General features: G+C 41.3%; 2 protein-coding genes across 2 annotated transcripts in view; one reads left to right on the top strand and one right to left on the bottom strand.

The window, feature by feature from the left end:
• polrmt (polymerase (RNA) mitochondrial (DNA directed)) overlaps nt 1–9,781 on the bottom strand; it is a 53,558-nt gene extending 43,777 nt beyond the window's left edge. The window contains exons 1-4 of the mRNA XM_080878404.1: nt 9,591–9,781; nt 5,917–6,015; nt 4,924–5,780; nt 3,502–3,635 (exon numbers count right to left, since the gene is read on the bottom strand). Coding sequence (XP_080734530.1) covers nt 3,502–3,635; nt 4,924–5,780; nt 5,917–6,015; nt 9,591–9,732 — 1,232 coding nt within the window. The 5' untranslated portion in view covers nt 9,733–9,781. The remainder of the gene's footprint in view (nt 1–3,501; nt 3,636–4,923; nt 5,781–5,916; nt 6,016–9,590) is intronic.
• A 6,667-nt stretch (nt 9,782–16,448) lies between these two features.
• Nucleotides 16,449–21,644, top strand: part of fgf22 (fibroblast growth factor 22) — a 29,458-nt gene continuing 24,262 nt past the window's right edge. The window contains exon 1 of the mRNA XM_080877218.1: nt 16,449–17,584. Coding sequence (XP_080733344.1) covers nt 17,209–17,584 — 376 coding nt within the window. The 5' untranslated portion in view covers nt 16,449–17,208. The remainder of the gene's footprint in view (nt 17,585–21,644) is intronic.

Genomic DNA, 21,644 nt, shown 5'->3' on the forward strand with positions numbered 1-21,644 from the left:
GGCCAAAGAGGTAAGAAAAAAAAAAAAGCATTTTCACTCATGCCTCAGAGTCTCTTGTGATGCAAGATGCAATTTTGTCCTGGGTAAATGAGAGAGCCCTGAACAAAGACAGGATTAGTCTGGGTGCTGGCAATGTGGTCCAAAGGAACAAAGAGGGCAGAGAGGTTGAAAGACAGAGCACAATCAGCCCTGTGACCGCTCGGCTGCACCTTAGGGAATATAGCGCTCTGGAGGATACAGGACTTATAAAGGCAAAATATAAAGGGATGAGAGTGTGTGTTTCAGAATGTTGCTGTGCATGTGAGAAAAAGAGAGAAGAAGCACACTGTTACACTGAGGGCAAGGATGCTGCAGGAGAGACTTTGGGGGTTTCAGTATTAGAAGAGTATAGCAGTTGGACTAATAAAAAAAGAAAAAAAAGGGAGGGAGGGCATAGGGAAAACAGGGATTTAATGACAACAACAAAAAGTAGTGAAAGATAATGAATAAGGTAAGGGAAAGAAGAAGCTGCTTAGCCAGAGACAGAGCGGGAGGGCAGCACTGCTGAACAACAATGTCATATGAGCATCAGCTTACAGTGATCGATGGACCAACCAGATACCCACCGCCAACCCTAATGCCCTGCCACCTGTATCGCCACTGGAGCACACTGCCTAAGGTGATGTCCTCAGAGTCAAAGACTTAAGTGTCCGTGTTGTTCTGTACACGTTTTCAGCAAAAGCACGTGACATGACTAAGCAGATGAAATCTGGAAAAGTACTGATTACAGCCAGAAGTGATGTGAGGGTTGTCGGTCTTGCGTGCTGCTCAGTAACATTCAATATTCATTATTTACTGTTAGTTATGCTTATGTTGGTTGTTGCTGTGGTTTCCCTACTGTGTTGTTCTCTTTTTGCTTGTTCTTTTTTCCCAGCAGGTGATCAAGCAGATTTTTTGTTTCTTTTCTCTCTGTCTTTCTTCCCCCTGTTTTTCTTTCCTGCTCCTTTTCTTGAGCTTTTTCCCCAATTGTACTTGTCTTTCCTATCCCCCGGTCCTGTCTGTTACCACTGTAATAACTTAAAAGTAAAAAAAATAATAAATAATAAACATCAATTAAGTGGACCAGGATGACAAAGCCGTAATGATCCACCTGGGAAAATAATTTTCTGGGCATTTTTCTTGGCCTTTAGACAATAATTCTGATTGCTACAGTGCCGAACGAGACAGGCAAAAACAAACAAAGTTTGCATGGTTGGAACAGAAACGGATGTTTATGACCTCAGAGAATTCTTAAAAGCCTTAAGAGGAAGTTTGAGCAGGACATTTTAAAAGTCAATCTTTTCTGTATAAAGAATGATACCTGTATTCATTTATCATCCATGTTTCTCAGCTGCTGTCAGAATAACTTCTGTAGTCAGACAGCATTCTCATCAAGGACGCAGCATTTATGTAGCTGTGTTCAAACAGGGGCTGCATATTATAAAAGAGAGATAATAAAAAAACACAACCCCTGTGCTCTGTAGTTTTTCATCTGCTATAAGACTAATGTTAGATTTATCAGAAAGGAAAAAAGAAAATTAAATATGAGCCCCGCCTCTGCCTCGGCAGCAGGCCAGCTGCCTGCATTTTCTCCTAGTTGCTATCAAACAGGCACCGGTGCTGTGACAACATACAGGCTTCTCCTGAAACTGTGAGCTTTGCTTAGCAAGTTTATATTTTCTGAGTCTCATGCAATTCAGAAATTAAATTAATATAACTCTTTCCAGAAAGTTTTTTAAAGTGTTTTAGAAACCACATTTTTATTTGAACATAACAAAGACATGCTGAAAGGTTGGAACTTGCTTATTCAAATATATACAGACATTTTGAATGGGATGCCAGCAGCATCTGTTAAAATATTTGGGATAAGAATGACAAAGGAAAAATTAAATAGGGGATTACTGCTTAAAAATTCTACAATTTATTAAATCTTGTGAAAACAAATGGTGCATTTATAATCTACCAGGTAAAATATTTTGGAATGATTCAAAGCAGCTAAAATTGACACAATTTAAAAGATAATATCTAACTTAAAGAAAAATTTCAATGGGCTCAGAAACACTTAAGTGAAAAAGGTTTTTAGCGGGATCCACAAATGTAGTTAAAACAGCTGACTTTTGGTCCAAACTTTTTTAAGATGAAGTGGAATAACTTCCTACAGTGTAATGAATCAAAATTATAAAATGTTATTTGAAATCATGGATTCCACTTTCTCTTTGCTACAAAGAGCAATACTCAGGTTGGTTATTAGGATACCCTTCAAAAGCACACCTCTATACAAAAATGTATAGAGGTGTGCAGTAGTGCATAAGGCACATCTGTGAAGGAGCGACATATGCTGACATCAAGAGGACATTTTAAAGAAAGGCTGGTTGCAGGCTAGTATCAATATATTCCACCAGGGCTCCGCAGTAAAAGACTCCGGGTGCTAAGCTGACCTCCCTGAAGTCCTGGTGTGACCTCCAATATTAGCATTTAGCTGCATAAAATTTTTAAAAGGCATGCATTTTTGAAAAAATACATTTTTTAGGGTTAGAGGTTTTAAATTATTTGCAAATAATTGCACATTGGTTTTATTTGTATTTTAAATAGCATCCAAACCCAGCTTGCAGCGATCTGTCAGGATGACCCAGTTATTGCTGAGATGGAACTGGGCTACACACTGTCAAGATTGTCCTTGATTAATACATTTGCAAAATCCAAGAAGAAATTAACTACACTACAGTTATTATCTGTATGGTTCAGCTGCCTTGTAGAAATTTAATTAGTCCTCACCCAGTCTCATTAAGACTGTGTCAAAATGCTGCCACAACCAAAACAAATTCAAGCGACCTTGTGAGAGCAGCACTAATTAATAGAGAGATTTACAACTGACAAAAAGTTGAGGAAATAATAATAATAATGCCATGCTGGATTTCCATGGAAACCACAAAAGTGATTAGTACAAGTAGAAGGAATACTGGTAGGTGTCAGCTTAATACACAGTTTTATAAAAAAAAAAAGCATTCCTTAATTCTCCAGTGACACAAAAGACGACCAAACTGCAAAACAGACTTATAAAACAATAACAGACCACAATTCTTAGATGTGCATGGTATTAAGGAGCTCACCTTTGTAAAAACATATTAAGAGAATATAGGACATGCAGCTAGAAATCAAATTTTTTCAGCCCTGCAGGCTAAAGGAAAATGATTCCTTGAACACTACACGAAAAACATTCAATTGATGCTCTTAAAATGAGCAAGTATGTTACTATCACATCAGCAGAAACCTTAAGATAAATGCACTTTCACAGAAATTTCACCCAAAAGTAAAAAGCCTGAGCTGATTATGACCCCTGCTGGTAAATCTTGATGTTGCTACACAGTGTCAGCTCTCTTCTGAAATGTCACATGTGCTGAAATACATGTGATGCAATGTGAAACACGTTGGTATAAACACACCTCTTTATGATCCCTGTGCGTGTGTATCTTTGCAACATACCTTGAAACAACCTTTGGGGAGCAGTTTGGGTTGCGACCCATACACTCCAAAGCAGCAAAGTAGGAACCACGATTTGGCTTCAGACCAGCCTCTTCTAAAAGAATAAACATGCGGCCAATCTGATTTAATGTACCCTACAAATGAAAGAGATATAAGGGAGAGCAGTGAGCCTAATTATCCTGAGTCCATGATACCAAGCAAACAAGTGAAAATTAAAGTCAACAGAATTAGTGACCAAAGATGAGGCGTAGTTTAGTTTCTTCGGATCATTATTAAAGGGCAGAGAGAATAAGAGCATGTTCAACTGCATGTTTGCCCACAGATATTTGAAAAGGGCCCTAAACAATTAAGTACCAGTGGGCCCATGTAGAGCTGTTCGATATAACGATATGAATCGTCGTTTCATTTTGTTTCGTGGTGTCGCAAAATAAACTGTTTACGGCAATATTTTTTCATCGTTTTGATGGTCACTGTAGTGGATATATTAATTTCTTAAAGTTCTCTCTTTCTCTTATATTTTATATAACCACACTAAGGACGGACAAGCGCCTGATTTTATGCGTTTTGGTTAGCAACAACGACGGTAACAGCATCGCGTGTCCGCTTGTTTATATTCCACGTAAACCTTTCACTATAAAGCTCAATATCCTGTTGAGACTTTTCAAAATAAACTGAATCACGTGAAAGAGCAGATTATTTACGGGTGAGAATTTAAAAAAGAGCCGCCAGGTGCTAAAAATAAACCTTAGACTCAAACGTTAGAACAGGCTTTTCCCCGCAGCACACCGTGTAACAAATACTCACAAAGAAAACAGCGGCCTTTACAACTTCCATCCATCCATCCATTCGCTTCCGCTTATCCTTTTTTTCAGGGTCGCGGGGGGCGCTGGAGCCTATCCCAGCTGTCATAGGGCGAGAGGCGGGGTACACCCTGGACAGGTCGCCAGTCTGTCGCAGGGCCAACATACAGGGACAGACAACCATTCGCACTCACTTTCATTCGCACATTCACACCTAGTGACAATTTGGGTTATCCAATTAACCTATCCCCACTAAGTGCATGTCTTTGGACACCTTTACAACTTATGTCTAAAAATGTATAGTTTCATGCATCGGTTAAAACACTCGACTCCAGCTACATGACGCGCAGCTGGAAACACTTCCCGCAAGACGAGCTGCCCGAGATTCACAGAATTTACAGAAAATGTTACATTTTTGTGATTTATATCGTTATCAGGACGATAGAATTCTTATATCGGGATATGAGATTTTGGTCATATCGCACAGCCCTAGGTCCATGGATGTTTGTCACAGAACATATTTTGACGCATTACACTTAAAAAAAAGCACAAGCAATAAAAGTCATGTCTGAATTTCCTTTAGCTGCTTTGCTCATCTCCTGAATTTTATTTCTGAACTCACCTTTTTGGCCCACACCCTCATCATGATGTTGTAAACGCCTGTGTTGAGATGTTTTCGTCGACTCATAACTCTGTGCTGACTGAGCAGGAAATTATGTGCCCGCTCGATGTCCCCGACAAATATACAGGCCTCCAAGTATGAGCAGATGCTAAGACTGATGTCCTGACACGCATTTCCCACACTGCCCTCCTGCATGCGTTCTGGTTTACTTGACAATGTCCAATGGCTTACTTGTTGATTGAGTCTCTTTTCCAGCTCCTCCACCTCAGCCAACTCCTCGGCTGTGCCCTGAGGGTCAGTACCAGTCAGTTCAGTTCCCTTTTTTTCAAGAGCACGTGTTTTAGAGTCTTTTCGTTTCTTTTTAGATGCTTTTTGTGGCACGGTGGCTGCTCCTGCCATGGCAGTGGCAGCAGCTGCTGTAGCTGTCGAAGAAACTGCAGCTCGTATTTCATCTGACAGTTTTGAATGACCTCTGCTCTTTTTAACTCCAGTAGATATTGTTTTATGTGTTGTACCGGTGGACATCAAGCTGCTTTTGGTACCTTTAGATGATGATGTTTGTAGTTTCTCTTTGACACATATTTGCATTTTTTGCTGGAGGTGCTGCTGTTTTTTAAGTTTGTTCTTCTTCTCTTGAGTTAGTTTTTCTATCCAGCGGCGGGGCTGAGATTTAAAGGAGCCTTTATCGCCAGTCTGTCCAGATTTAGGAATATCAGTTTTCTCCTGGGGTGTGCTTCTGTGGCCCTTACCAGATGAAGTACCTCTTCCATGAGAAGGCGCCTTCATAAACTGCACCTTTGCATGTTGGACATCTAGAACGACGTCAGATTGTAGTTGCTGGATTCTGGCCTCAAGCACTGAGAGGGAACATAACAAAAATGTTACTAAAGGAGTAATACAGAAAGCACCACAGTCTACATTAGCCTGTAAAATACTATAATAACATATCACAAACAACACAAAGATCTAGAACTGCCATCTGCAGTCACATACCGTCTAACAGCTGAAACTGTCTCAGTGCGCGTTTCTTTGCTTCATCTGTCTTTGGAATTCTAGATGAAACATTTATGTTTTGAAGCTGCAAAGATGTTCCTATAAAACAAACAAACAAATGATGAGATATTATTTTGGATCTTAGGCCTGGCTTTTCACTTTTGAAGGCATTTTGTTTATTGTTTAAAGATACAGACAACTACAATGCAAACATTTAGGTTACTTGTGTAACCCTGGTTCTCAGAGCAGCATCAGTGAGATGTCTAACTATGGAATGTGCCTTCCTGCGTATTCCTCAGAAGCATTTATCTCACATCTCACCCCTGCCCACCCACCTCACTAATCTGAGCCATGGTCTGAGTAACCGCCATCACTTAGGCCACTCACACACGGACTCAATTCAATTTAGGCTACACTGGAAACATCAAGCCTGTAAAACCGGAAAGATGTGAGAGGTGAAGACCAGCTTGCTGCTGCTCATATGTTCTGAATTGACACCTCTCTGAAAAGGGCCCCAAACGCTGCCAGACCACAAGTGGAGTGAGCCTCCAGGCCCTCTGGTGCCTGCTGCCCTAAACCTACCCAAGAGCAATCACCTACACAATCCATTGTGAGAGCCGCTGCTTAGTGATAGATGTGCCCTTATAGGCCCTGCCCATGAAAATAAAACGCTGGTATTGGTATGGCATGGCTGGTATGACATTGTCTGTCCTCACAAGAACGTGATTTGGGCCTCTCGCTTTTGGAGAAGCCCAAAAGCGAGAGGCCCCAGATAATTTATGTGCAATTGCTGGAGAGTGCTGCTTCAGAGACCTCTCACAGTTTGCCCTTCGTGAACACCCTCCGAACCAAACAGGCCTGGATAGGTAATGACCACATGCCGACTGCACAGTGCCCATAGACACCGCCTGAGTCAGAAAAGCTGCATTTTTTTTTCTTCTCTCCTCCTCTCCCTTAGCTTCCCTGCTTAGCCTCTTATGTCCTTGTCTAGTCTCGTGGGTTTTTTTGTATTACTTTTCTCTCACAGTCTGTTCTCTAAAACCTAAAAGAGGAATTATGGATTTGGATTTGATCAACTGGTCTCTGAATGCAATTGACACCCCTTCTCAACGAGAAGTCTGGGCTCGGGTGAGCCTGACTGCTGAAGATATCTACCTATTCGGAACCATGGTAACAGGGTTCTTGCTGATCGGAGCTGGCTTGGCCCTGACTTATTGAAGAATTAAGGAAGCGGAACCGGCTGTTCAAACCCCCACAAGGCTGCCCGCTGGGATTGAAATGATGGGACGAGGCGTGAGTTTCTAAAAATGGGCTCATTGAGTGCAGCACGGAGAAGATCTTGGAGAACGCACAGCTGCCGTGAATACTCAGAACAAGACCTCTGAGTGAAAAACTGGATTACATCTGGAGGGGCTAGCTCGAACAACACCTTTGAGCGCAAATTCGATCACATCTTGGGGAAGTGCACTGCGGTCGTGAGTTCTCAGAACCTGCTCTTTGAGCAAAAAGAACGACAACATCACGGAACGTAAGTTTGGATAACATCATAGAAAGCTCACGGCTCTCCAAAGGGAGATTGAGAGACCAGTGTTGGACTGTTAGAACAGCTTTGAAATTCATATGAGTTGTTCACACTAAAGTAAAAACCACCATCACTTCATGCGGAGACCCCTTTGGCGCCAGCTGCGGCCTCAAGGCAGGAGCTGAACAAAACACCCTGATAACAACTGTGTTTAGACTGTTCCCCCCATTCCATGCAAGGCCACCTGGGTTGGCTGGAAGACTGTTTACTTAGCCTGGCGGGGCGAAGGACACTGTCTCAGCTGAACTCTGGACACACACACACACACACATACATACACTGATATGCACACACTGATCCCCCCTCCCTTTCCAAACGCCTTCGATGCTTGTGCCCTACCGGGGAAGATGGCAGTCAACTGGACCAGCGCAGACATGCTGCAGGACCGGATGTACTGTCTACACCGGCTCTCTCTCACCCTTTACCCGCCCCTGTTACTCGTCTTGTGTTTCTATGGTGTATTGATAGTCATGTGCTTTTTGTGCTGAGGTGTTTTTTCTGTTATCAAACTGTTCTCCCACTAGGAGCTCAGTCTGAGTGGAGTTTTTTTTCTCCTCCTCTTACCTCATGTTATGTATTTTCGTTGTTTTTTTCCTATCAGCCTACCTTTCTGACATGTCTCCCCAATGTGATGTTTGTGTAAAGTTGGTCAGAAGGTTCCTTTGTAAGTGCGCCATTAGCATGCTGCCTGCTGTAACCCTAATTTCCTTCGGGATTAATAAAGTATTCTGATTCTGATATCGCCAGTTGCGTAATGTCAGCAAAGTAACCGTGTTACCAGTGCTCTCTATGCACCATGGTTCACAGGAGTCAGTCCGAGAGAAGCTGTCCCAGTGGTGAAACTCCTTCATAAACAGTCGTCCGAGCCACACCGCCAGGATGGCAGAGCCGATCGGACCAATTAGCTAAAGGGATAATCTGAAGGAGATTAAAGTTGAAATTTGTCATACCCCAACCCGCCACCTTCCCACCAGCCCCCATTCCCTCGTGTCAAAACGTCAAAAATCCTGGCAATATTGAATTGAATTGACCCCGGGCTGTATTTTACCTCCACATGCAATCACGGTATAAAGAAAGTATTTGCTTTTTCAGTTCTATGTTTTACATATCAGGATGTAATAAATAATCATCTGACACTTACCAGCTCTTACAATTAGGCACACACAATCTCATATGAACAACAACAAATGCCACAAATGCTGTGTCATTATTTATTTATCAGAAACTAAGCCAAGATGCAGAAGCAGTGTGTTGAAAATCTACGTACACCTTTGCTTCCATTGGATTTAAAAAGGTAACTAGCAGCCACCTGCTATTAATTAAATGCATCTTATTAACTGATCATGAGCAAGTGTGAGCACCTCTATGAAAACAGAGGTTTTGGCTGTCAGGTGTGTGCTGACACCAAGACAATGAGGAGAGAAATCAGCAATGATCTTAAAAGGAACTGATCCTACTCCACTCTCTGCAATTCTCAGAGAAATTACAAAAAAAAACAAACCCAAAGAGCTCTATCTCAGACCCTAGATTGTTCAGATGGCATGCTAAATCTTAAAGCACAAATGAACTGAAGCAATGCTGCAAAGAACAGGGGGGCAGTATTCTTCTACAACGATGTGACAGGCTGATAAAGTCGGATAAAAAACATTGCTTCAAGTTACTGCTGCTAATAGAGGTTCTACAAGCTGCTTTTGGCTCGATTTCTGTTAAATAAATAATGACACGTGTGGTGTGTCATGTGTTGCGCCTCATTTCAACTTTCATTTACCTCATTTTAAAACCTGGTACGGATCAAATGCTTTATAATTATATCCTGATATGTGAAACCTTAAAATTTAGTTTACTTTAGTTTTACCATTACTGCACAGAGGAGTAGGTTCAACGTTTTCCTCAAGGACGAGGAGAGCAAAGCACCGCCAAGCTTCCGACTGAGCCCACGCATCACCAGCAGTATCTGAATTACTAACACGAAATCCGACAGGGAATCCCTGCGTTCAGTCAGCATACAAAGGCAATGATATACAACAAAGAGTCCCAAAAGAAAGTCGCCAAATGTGCCCCTCACATTGCAGTTACACTGTTGTTTTCTCACCTGATATCCATCTAACTGTGCCACCTCTCACCGACGCACACAGCTGACAGCAGTCCGCAAAAGACACGCGGACAGCGCATTTTTCAATTACGCTCCGACGACTCAGAAGTTTGGCAAAGGCACAAACTCTAAGAAGAGACATGTTGACATGTAATAACCGCGTTACTTCAGAACACTAGGCAGCCATCTTAAATGAGACCAAGCTAATCGCAAGGAGCGATATTCGATGTTAAAGGCTCGATGAGTCGAGTGCAGACTAATCGAGTTAAGCGTTGTTGTTTAACGTATTTGAATGACCAACACTAATTAGACAACAACAACTTCTTCCCAAGTGATGTGTATTCATTTATTTCTCCCTTGAATATTTTAGAATTTTAAAATTTTATTCAAATTTATACTTTTTTCTTTCTGTTTAACGATTAATAGATGGACTTTTCATAGTGCTAGCCGGTTGAGTTCTGATATCATGACTCTTTTGACTGTCAAACAGTGGAGCAAAGAGGCCCATACAAAGATAAATGTACACTGCCTACAGTCAACATAAAGGAGTGACTTTTCTGGCATGTTGGTATACATGTACAAGATAGCAGCAAGGTCAGGCCGTAGAACTTTACTTTTGGACTGTGCATCTCAAACCACTGGCTTGTATATAAGAGAGACTGTTCGCTATTGAACAAGAAATATCTTAAAAGCTTTTGGCTGCAGTTGTCCATAATCTAAAGCAAGTCAAGATCCCAGCATCTAGCTGACTGACCATCCTCCTCCTCTCAAACACATGTTGCTCCGGGAGGACACTTCGGTACTTCCCGAGAACCTCACAACCACTACCAGATGTGTGTTGGGAGAGATACCGACATCTGCCACTTCAATGGGATGGTGCTACCTCTGTGTGTGTTAATGTGGAAATCCCAGAAATACAGTATGTCGGCTTGCATGAACAGCAGCAGTGTTTTGCAAAAGACCTTCAGAAATATAGGAATTCCAACTCCCAAAAACCTGCCTTTGTAGTGGTTCTGTTACACTAACACACATTTGAGGAAGGTCTATGACTTTTGCTGAGAAATTTTAAGAGAGTCCAAAATTTTCGTTCGATTTTCACTAATTTGGTTATGTAAGTTTTACCATCAGAGAAAATGTTTAAAAAATGTCATTTATATGACACTAAAAATTTTTAACTACTTAATTTTCTGTGTTTTCAGCAGCATCGGTGAAATATTTATCTGCTGCACAGTGTGGTGTACTAAAAGATGAATTACGTTTGGCCTGTAGGTGGCAGTCTCACCACAGCCATTCAAGATGGGGCCTGAAGTCAAATTGGTGGCAAAGGTGAAAATGACTGTCTTACACGATTATTGAGTAATAAGCAGTAATGTGGCCGAATTCTCTATGTACTAGTTATATATACTAAAATCTGCTTGGATTTCTTGGATTTTCATTATTGTAGTATCAGTCATCTGTGTGCAGATCTAAATACTGAATATTAAGCGGGTAATGTAACAAATTTGCACAAGATCTTTTATTGTGTAAATGTTAATTAAAATGCACATTTGGTTTAACGTTCTCTTTAAGGAACTTAAAGCTTCTACACTGAATGCCATCAAATTCAGTCAGGTGAGTATGACTTTTAAAGTACAGTAGTACAGTATTTACACTCCTGCAGTTATTCTGGCAGTTACTTGATCTAAACTTCCAGGAAATATTGCATTCTATCTTACCTTTATTGCCAGTGAAGTAATCTGAGGCTCGTAGTGAAACACGTAACATGCTCTCCTGCTGTCTAAGCCCAGAGTACTCGTTATGGCCTGTTGGAAATTATTGTCTTCTTTTTCTAGACAGCTTTTGAAGTTCAACTTTCATATATTTTAAATTAAGTGTGACACAACTTCAAATTGAAAGTAAAACTGAATTTATTTCATTCACATCCTGTATACTTTCTGACCCCCAGCAGTGTCAGCCTCCCCTTGTCATGCGTCCATAAAGCATTCTTAAACACTTTAGCAGCTCTTTGTGTCTCGGCAGGCTGCAGGTTAACACAAGCACTACTTGACAGAGAGAAAGAGAGAAGGGAGGGGGGCCAAAGAGGGAAATGAGGTCCGGGCAGTACATCTTTTCTCAGTGGAGGCAGCGGCTGAGAGCACAGCGGTGGGTGTCTGCTACTGAGCTGTAGGTGAGGATCAGGAGGTGTTTGTTGCAACGGTTCACGAGCAGGGCCCCTTGACAGCCTCGTTTGATGTGGTTTGGCCCCTGTCGGCGGCTGGCTCTTTGCACTGGTGTGACAGTCATTGCCGGGTGAGTGACTGTCAATGCCCCGACCGACAAAAGAGGAGAAGACAGGCATTCATGGGGCCTGATAATGGCCAGGCCAGGACAAGGCTGCCATTCTCATACACTTTGATCATGTGGATTCTTTTGCACACCTTTGTAGGGGCTCCCTATTTGTTTAACACATTGAAGACGGCGGTTTTTGAAACTGCTTCACCTGGTTAGGGAAACTTGATGGAGAGATGTGTGTATTGCTAAATGCCTTTGGCATGTTTTTGTGTGTGCTTGTTAACCTCTCCTTGGTGTGCACTCTACATCACTTACATTGTAAAAATGTGGTAGCTTGTGTGTGGAAAGCAGGCTTCTTCACCCAGCTTCTCTATAGAACTTCCATACATGAACCTCGGAATTCATTTTTTAAAATATATATTCTACTCCAAGACCATACATTACAAAAACTGCTCATCCCATATCCATTAATGTCCATTACAGGGAGACTGACCTCAGAAGAATCTTGTGGTCTTATTTAAGGGCTTTTAATGGACTGATGTACTCACACTACTCTTACAGATTTTCCACACTCGTCCATCTTAAGATCGACTGAGATGTGAAGACGTTAAAATGTCCTGTCACGTTTCGTGCCACGCATTTACATGTTTATCTTTTTGGAATAATTTAGGAGAACCATGGTGTTGGGCCAATCTCCATATCAAGATTTTATTTCATCTGTGTCTTTTTTTATATGCCTCTGATAGATCAGATTATCTGTCTACAGAGGTTTAATCATTCCTAACAACAACTTGTGAAGAACTGTGAGTCTGCATCTCTCAGAACTTTTGACACCATCAGATATACAATCCAGTTATCTTAACATTGCTGACAATAGACAGTAGTCACGAAGCAGGACATGCAAATGTCCTCAGTGGACAGCATCCGTACATTTGTCAGCCAGCTACATCTCACAGATAGCGAGCACACCTGTGCTAGCTCTAGAACAACAACTCTTGGACGCTCTGAAATGATAAGCAATTACTGCCACTGAGTGACATGTATGATACAACTTCCTTAGGTGAGTGTTTTAATATTTTATGCTTTGGAATAAGAGGAAGCAAGGTATTTTATCTGTGACGATTCTTATCTAAAACAACGATAACAAACACACCAAAGTTTTAAACTAGCACAATGTGAGGCTGCTTAAAAGCACTATTTCAAGGGTAAGTAGCTACAGGAGAAAGAGCGAGACAAGGATTTAGCAGGAAGGCAAAACAATTAATAATAGGGAGCTATTACTGAGGGTTTGTCAGTTCTAGGAAGGGGGTCATATTTCAGACCCTTTTGAAGACTTTGATGGTACAAAACAGGCCTCATTATAGAGATATTATCTCTATTCATACACTTACAGAGCCGCTTGGATCCCTGCTGGGAGAGATTAGGTTCCTCTACTTGGGAACATCCTCCATGGGTGCCGGCTCTCACTGTTTTCAGTTCATGGCACACCCACGCTGCATGGCTCAACTCCGTTAAGGGGGAAACTAATCCAGGATCTTTTTAGCCATTACTCTTTGGATGACATTGCTAGTCTTACGGTTGGTCTTTCTACCATGTTTTTTTGAAAAAACAAAACAAAAAAAACAACAACCTCAAGCACTATTAGATGGAATACGTTGACATTTTGTGCAGAGATACATGGTCCCCAGGGGGCACATCTCACTGACTTTCTCAGTCACCTGATATTTCCCCTTTCCAGGCATGGCATTTGTGGTGTTCTCAACCACTACCGGATGGATTGCCATCATATTCTGCTCAGATATTCTTGCCCACACACATTAGTATGAATTGAGATCAATTCTTTAACCTTTCTGCTACTGCCATCATTAAAATTGTAATTTTTTCCACTGCTTCTTAAATGTCTAATTAATGGTATTCCTTTATGCAGGGTCTGTATTTGGAAATGATAGCATGCTCGTGCAATGATGCTTAGAGCAAAGGTCTAAGAACTACTACTATAGCCTCAAAAAGCCATTAGCACCAGTCCCGCATTTTTTCAAAGCTCCACTTGTGCTCGTTTCTGCTCTATAAAATTAGAAATTATGCATCCCTACATGCTGACTGGATTACAAATTGAAAACATAAACTAGACTCTGAACAAAACTAGCTTAAATGGAAATTTAATCAATTCTTATCTGTTATAATTGTGAATCACAAATTGCTGTAGTTTTTGACATCAAACATTCACACTATAAAACATCAAGACATTGCATGCTAAGATATTAAAACAAAGAGACACGTTATGCTTGTGTGTGTGCTCTGGCACTGAGCTCAGACTCCAAAAATGTACTTCTAAGACGCCACAAAGCAATCTGCTGCCACATCTGATTTTCACATGATGACTGAGCTTTGTTGTTGACCTCAGGAGGCGCTCAGATTTTTGACAAGTTCTGCTCTACATTGGAATGATTGTATGATTTTAATTACAGGAAATTTCAGAATAGGAAGGACAACTGGGACTTCCTTGGGACTCTTTTTGCCCATTTTGCTGTCCATGGCTTTATGTCTTTGTATTGTTGTGTTTTGGCAGTGACACAAACATAATTATTTGTATTTAATTATTCTTTACTTTAAGTGGGCTTCTCTTCTTGACTAAAATACTTTAAAAAAAATTGTATTGCACATTTTGGGAGTGTCTGACGTTGTTTTGAGCATCATTAGTGAAATATTGTAAAAGTACATGTTGAGGCCAATGAAGAGCTTAGAGTAAATAACATGTGCAGCAACCTGGGAGCTTCCTTTGTCCAAGAATAGTAAGCAGAGGGAATTCAGCAAAGGGAAAAAAAAGGGGGCTTTTGTTCATGATGAAGCAAAGACCTTACGTCAATTTCATAACAAAGACCTTCTTCCGACCGGGCAAAGACAGAATGTTAGGTTGGCTGGTGTTTCTAAATTGTCTGTAGGTGTGAATGGGAGAGTGACTGGTTTTAGCCTTGTGATAGACCTCTTCAGGATGTACCCTGGCTCTCTCCATATGGCAGCTGGGATAGGCTCTAGCCCAATCACGACCCTGAATTGGATAAGCGGACAAAAATAGATGGAGAGATGCTTCTCTTCGTCTGCATGTTCCTCTTACTATTTTAAGTGATGCTGATAAGCTCGTTTAAAGCTCCTTTAAATTCTGATAAGCTGAAGAGAAATGGAAGCAACGTTTTTAGATTTATGCTGAAACTAGTCTTTACATGGAGGCTGGCAGGCACCAAGTTCAAGATCACAATGGCATGTATAGGAATGGTTTGAGCGATCTGGGATTAAAAGTTGAGCGTAATTAGTATGTGACAGAACGCTACAACAAAGGTGGACATCCAGGCAATGATATACCTGCTGCTCGGTCTGTGGCTTCTTGTCAGACTCGGGGACCACAACATTGTTTTTTGTAGACATTTCCCTCATTACTGGGTTTCAAAAATGTCGGTTTACTATTTTAGTACCTGGTCAGTACCAGGTACTATGACCTAATATGAAACCCTGAAAGCTGGGGCAAACTGTGGCCATACAAAAAGGGCTCAAGTCTCTAGCGGCAGTCAAAAAGCCCACAGAGTGTGAAGTGACTGTCCCACTTGTGAACGTGAAGCCCTCGGAAACACCTCCAGCACTGGACAAGTGTGGCCTCAGGTCAGGGTGCTAATTGAAACGAGGACCCAAATAAAGAAAAGGAGATGAGTGGCAAAGCTAATTGGTAATTTTTTTCATCTTGTGTTCTACGCTCTTACGCATACTTTTGAATCGCATTAGTTGTTCCTGGCTGCTGGCTCTATGTTATATTCACCATAAAGATTAAAGAAAAGAAGAAAGGAAGTGAATCTTTTTACCAAAATGACAAAATTTTCCATAAATTTCAAAACTATTCAAGAGGTTTTTGTTAGTTTTCTTTATATTGTTAAAAATTTTAATAAAATAACGCATTGACTGTGCTCGTTTACCTTGATCTAATCAGGCTTATTACACAGCCTCTAAAAACAGACAAGTGGGTGAACTCACAAAAAAAAGGTGTTCTTCATTTCCATCCTGCTCTGCCAAATTAAATGGTAAAGATCAGAGACGCCGTTCCATTGAAATATTAACAAAGGTGATCAGAAAGACTCTCAGACTTCATCTGGACTAGGTCTACCAACACTCACAACCTGCTCTGTGTTTCTGACTGCTTGATGATTCAAACCAGCAACCATTAAAAAAAGGGGGGAAGGCTCCCTTAATTTGCCCCATGTGCAGAGTGAAAGTGTCAAAAAAGGTTTAACTGGACAGCAATCGAGCTGATTTGACTCTCACCGTTCACATCTTGAAAGACAGTTTGAACCTCTCCAGGTGTCTGTAACCACAAAAAGCAGAAAAAATCCTCAAGTTTAAAGGCAAACTACCTATTTCTCACAGAGCAAAGTTTTCTGTAAGAGATTAAAATGAGGATGGTGTTTGATGTAAGGCTTCTCATTTGTTTGAAATGGTTATGAATGAGTGCAGTGGCCCCATCCCCCCACCCTTCTCCTGGCCCTGCCCAGGATAAAATGCAGGACAACTGAGCCGCTGCCTTCACAGAAGAGAGGACTGACTGACTGCACACAGCAGAGCGTGGCTTCGCTTGCCTCACTGCTTCGCTGCCCTGTGCTCGCAGACTCTGACACACACAGACACACTCTCGCTGCCTCTCTCTGTCACAAACACCTCCCATACTCACTCCCTCTCTTTCTCACTCACTCTTTCTCTCTCAGTATCACATACACACACGCACACACACACACACACACACACACACACACACACACACTAGAAGTAGTCAACTCTTTCTCTGCCACGGGTCAGCAATTCAGACAGGCAACTTGTTCCTACCCAGCTGGAAACAGCAGAGCATTGCAAGGTGCACGCACACATGCTTAAACTGGCACAGAAACACACTTGTACATTTACACTCACTCATTCAAACACACGTATGTGAATCCTCATAGAGCCCAGGACTTTAATTATGGACCAGTGAAGAAGACTTCAGTCAAAGGAAGAGACGACAAACAAGCAAGGAGCAGCATCAAGGAGGAACTTCAAAAAACTGGATTTGTTAAATTGCGACACTTTGTTAAAGGAGGAGAAAAAAAGAATAAAAAAAACACAACTGAAGATGACAACTGGAGGAACTCTGGCAAAACTGATTCTGTAGGAAGGAAGGCCCGCTTTCAGCTCAAAGTGGAGACTGGCTGTGACATCCAGAGGATTTGCTGTAAGTGCCGCTTCCCTTCCTTCTCTCCCTCCACAGGGACTTCTCCTGATCATCAGCATGCCTACAGCTTGCACAAGGTGCACCTTGGGAGTCTGACCCACCATGTGCAGATGGACGGCGTCCGCAGTTAATTTCTGTCCTGAAGCTGCCCTCAGCACCACCGCTACAACTGCAGCCTCTGCCGGTCCACATTTCCCCCTGCCTAGTGCAGCCTCACTCTGCCTGGCATGCTTCACCGTGCTCTTGGTCACCGCTGGTACTGTCACGGGGGCCTGTCCTCCTCGAGTAGGGCATGAACCCCTTCAGGTGCTCGCAAGCGGAATCAACTGTTCATGGACACTGGAAAGGCACACGCGCAGTTATAATCACTTAGAGGGTGACGTCCGACTTCGGCGACTTTACTCTGCCAACAAGTTCTTCCTCTGCATTGACAAAACCGGCAAGGTGGACGGCACTCGACGTAAAAACTACGCTGACAGTAAGTAAAGTGAGAAAAAGTTGCATATCTGAAATTTGTGTCAGAGGGAGGATGCCCTGTGACGTTTTCGGATTTATTTTTATGGCTGAACTTTCTTATCTGTTCACTTTTACAGCTGTTTATGGGGATATCCCTTAGTCATATCACTGCTGAGCAATTTGTGTTGCGTTGTTTAGAGCAGGGCGGAAGCGTTGCTAGGTAGGAAGGGAATAACCTAGAGATGGTTTAGACCCCTCGTGGGACAGCAGGCACTGAGGAAAGACAAAGTGGTCTTGGAAAAAAAAAAGTTTCCCTTTCACTGGGAATTAACCTGTCAAAACTGTGGTGAAAATGCATCAGTCATACTGAAACACATTTCTGAAACACTTTTTTCCAACACAGACCAATTTGTAATCTTCACAGTTCATCTGCTCTGTTGGTAAATGGTAAATGGACTGGTCCTTATATAGCGCTTTTCTACTCTATCTGAGCACTCAAAGCGCTTTATTGTGATTTTATATGGCTTTCTGTGGGTGTGCATGCAAGTAGGAATTTCATGTAAAATTCTCTAGCAGTGTGGCTTTGCCCCGAAACCCACATTATGTCTGACAAGTTAAACAAGATAAACTCAACTGGACGGGCATATTCAGACAGATTTGTGTCGTTCAGTTTGTAATCTGTCGGACAATCTATGCTTTGTGGACACTTGAGAAAACCTTGTTCATGCAGTGATGGTTTCTTAACCACCATTACTTGACCAGGTCAGATGAACTGATTCTGGTCATGATCTGACCTTCCTCTCCATTAGTCACTGGCTGACTGACTTATTGGACAGCTCTTAGAGACATTTTTGCCTTTGACTGTAATATTTATGTGTTTGGTTCTTAATGCCTTTTTATACAAGGGGGTGAGTCAGAGTTTTTCCATACAGCTACTGGGGGAGAACAGCTGCTGCGTCCAGCTAACAAGCCAGTCAGTCTGTTGCCACCATTTCAGTGATCTCCAAGCGGCAGACTGGATGACATTTGTTAACCTGTCGGGATTAGTCACCTGGCAGAACCTTTAAAAGCCACACACACTGGTATAAATTCAAATTGAGATGAATTATTACTGTGTTAAATTTGGACCCGTGGGCATATCCAAGTTGGGACATTATTCTTTCACATTAGTGGTAATAAATGTCAGCTACCATAACAAAATACTACTCCCAAACTTTGCTTGTATTTGACAGTTTGACAGAAGTCATGCCGAAGGACTGAAAGACATTTGGCAAAAAGAAGAAATTGACATTTAAAATGTCTTAAAACAGCAAAATTGATTGTGAAATGTATGCTTTTTTACTTTTTGCCAATTGGGTCATTTACTCTTAGGAGGCTGTAGTAGCCATTAATGAAAAAGTACAGTCCCCTTAGATGTAATGTCCTCATACACTTTAGCCATCATCCTCTCATTTCCTTTGGTGGAAAGAACGGTTCTTTCGGCACTCACACAGAATGAGGGTGTGTTCTGCACCCTGAGCCGAGCACCGTGCCAAACCAGCGGTCATGTAGGCTTTGCCTTAGATTTAACAAAATGAACCTTGTGGTCAGCCTGTGGTTGCAACTCACACTGGGACAGATCTGGTTTAAGACCATTTTGAGATCTCCTTTTCTGTTTAAGAGCACTGTTACTCTTGCAGAGACCTTGAAATTAAACTGTAAGTGTCCTGAGCAAGAGAATTTCACTATGCTATAGACTGGAGGCAGAACAAGTAGAAAGTTATACATGGTAAATGACGTAAATCAGGTACTAGACATGAAAGACAATGCATTAGTAATCTTTTTTTAAGATTTCTAATAAATTGAGATATATTTTTTCCATCTGATTTAAAAATAGTGTAATATATATGATGTAGCTTGTGGGAATCTACTTGCAAAAACACATAGATCCTTACAGAGACCAATACCGAGAGACCCAGTACTAATTCTGCCTTTAATATACTTGTGTAACCTATAGCGTTTCCTAGTGCTAGTCTTAGCCCCATCCTCCACCTGCTCCGCACTCTGTCCTCTGGTTTGCCCTTACACTCTTGTCGACACAGCTCTGCTGCCCCGACAGCTTTGCCTGCTACACCCAAGCACCGTCCCTCACCTCCGCCTCACCAACCTCAGTTTTTCCAGCCCCAGCTCACAACTCTCAGGTGCAAAAACAGTTGGAATTAGTCAACAGACTCGCTGCTAATTGAGGCTGGAAAATATTGTATCAATCCCAGTGGAGTAGGGGCATGGAACAGCTGAGGGAAGGGGCAAGTGGGAGACATGCAAACTTAAAGGGCTCGAGGATTTAAAGGATGAGACAGCTGGACGGGGCTGAAGGGAGATAAAGAATACAAAACACGTATGTGGCAAATAAACCTGTTTTTATTTTACAGTCTTCAGTTTTAATTCATGATGAACGACTTATGAGTGTGACATAAAGAGCCTAAAGTCAATTATCAAGTCATTAAAACAGCCTTGTAGTTGAAGGACAGTTTTAATTCTCTTTTTGTACGACTATGTAGAAGCAGACTAAACAGCCTGAATATATATCAGTTATGAGCCCCCCCCCCCCCAAAAAAATAAAATCAAAATCAAAAAGAATTATTTCATGTGAGTATGAGTGTGGAAATACACAGAAAAATCACACTAAAACAAAAACAGTAGACTCCATCCACAAAATTTCCTCAAGTTTTTTTTTTTTTTTTCAGTCAGGGAAGTTGTAAATTATCGGCTATATTTGTTAATCAAACTAGAGACAAATCAAGATAAATTATCTTGCTATGATCTGAGTACATCCTGTCAACCTACATGCTCCAATTATAGTTCCACATATAATAAAAAAAGATTATAAGTGTTACTAAAAATAACTTGAAACAGCCGCACGAAGAGTCAAAGTGCAGTCCTTTGAGAGACCAGAAGGGAGGGTGACAACATGTTTTTCTTTTGAACTATGGTAAAGCAGAAAATGATCTAGAGGGAAAAACACACCCAAGTGTTTACAAAAGCTTCAGAGGCAGGTACACATCATATCCTGTCATGGGCTACTGATCGTAGCCTGCTAATTAGACTGTCCTGAAGCACAACAGCTGCGCAGACACACCCGGCAACTGGTTTGTGATCAATTACAATAGTTATAGGCGCCTAGTGTATTAATACAGCATATGTAATTATTAAAGTCCAGTTTAATTAACAAATGAAGGCTACTTGTAATTGTAATTGTCAAGTCTGTGATCTATTTACAAAATCTTTTTTGGCAAGCCACCCTGTGTATATTTTATTGCATGTTTTAATTTTTTCCTCATATTTTAAATAGATGGACTAAATGTGTGTGGCTACAATCATCAAACACTTGGTCGGCCTCCAGTAGCATCAGCCAGTTCATAAAGTGACACCGCTACAACTGCAAAAAGTCACTGTGGCCAGACTAGCTTAATTTTGCCTCTATAGCCTCTCAGCTCTCGCAGCCGGGGTGTGATGTATTTACTAAATTTCCCTTGGTGTGCAACATGTTACTGTTTGATGTGAAAGTTTTCCAAGTTCATGGGTGTATTTGACTTGGAGCAAAACCATGGGGTGAAAACCTTCCACCCAACTGAAATATGTTGTGGAAATTATTAAAAGTTTTCATACACAGGGGAAACTGTCACTCACAAAAGAGAGACTGACTTGAATTTTAAAATCATAAAAGGACAAGACAAGTGTGGCGGACAGTATTGCAAAGACAATATTTTTGTTTTTTTGTTTTTTTAAGATGGACAATGTCAAAAAAGGATGTGGAGTAGGAGCAAAAAAAAATTTATCTTTATTTTTTAACTGTAAAACTCAATTTATTGCATTTTACAGAGAAGTAGTTTGTGAAACAACATTTGTTTTTATTTACATTGTCATGCACGTCTTAGCACAGATATTTTCACATACACAAATTTTAATTGTTTAAGTCTCACTTGTATATAGTCATGTGCTATACTGCTACTCATTTGTGACATACTAAAGCCCTAGTTGACTACGCATGCATAGCGCTTTAAAGCAATGGCAAAACAAAGCATCAGGCAATTTAAAAATAC

The sequence above is a fragment of the Rhamphochromis sp. 'chilingali' genome (assembly GCF_963969265.1).
Source record: "Rhamphochromis sp. 'chilingali' genome assembly, chromosome: 3".
Classification (NCBI taxonomy): Eukaryota; Metazoa; Chordata; class Actinopteri; order Cichliformes; family Cichlidae; genus Rhamphochromis; species Rhamphochromis sp. 'chilingali'.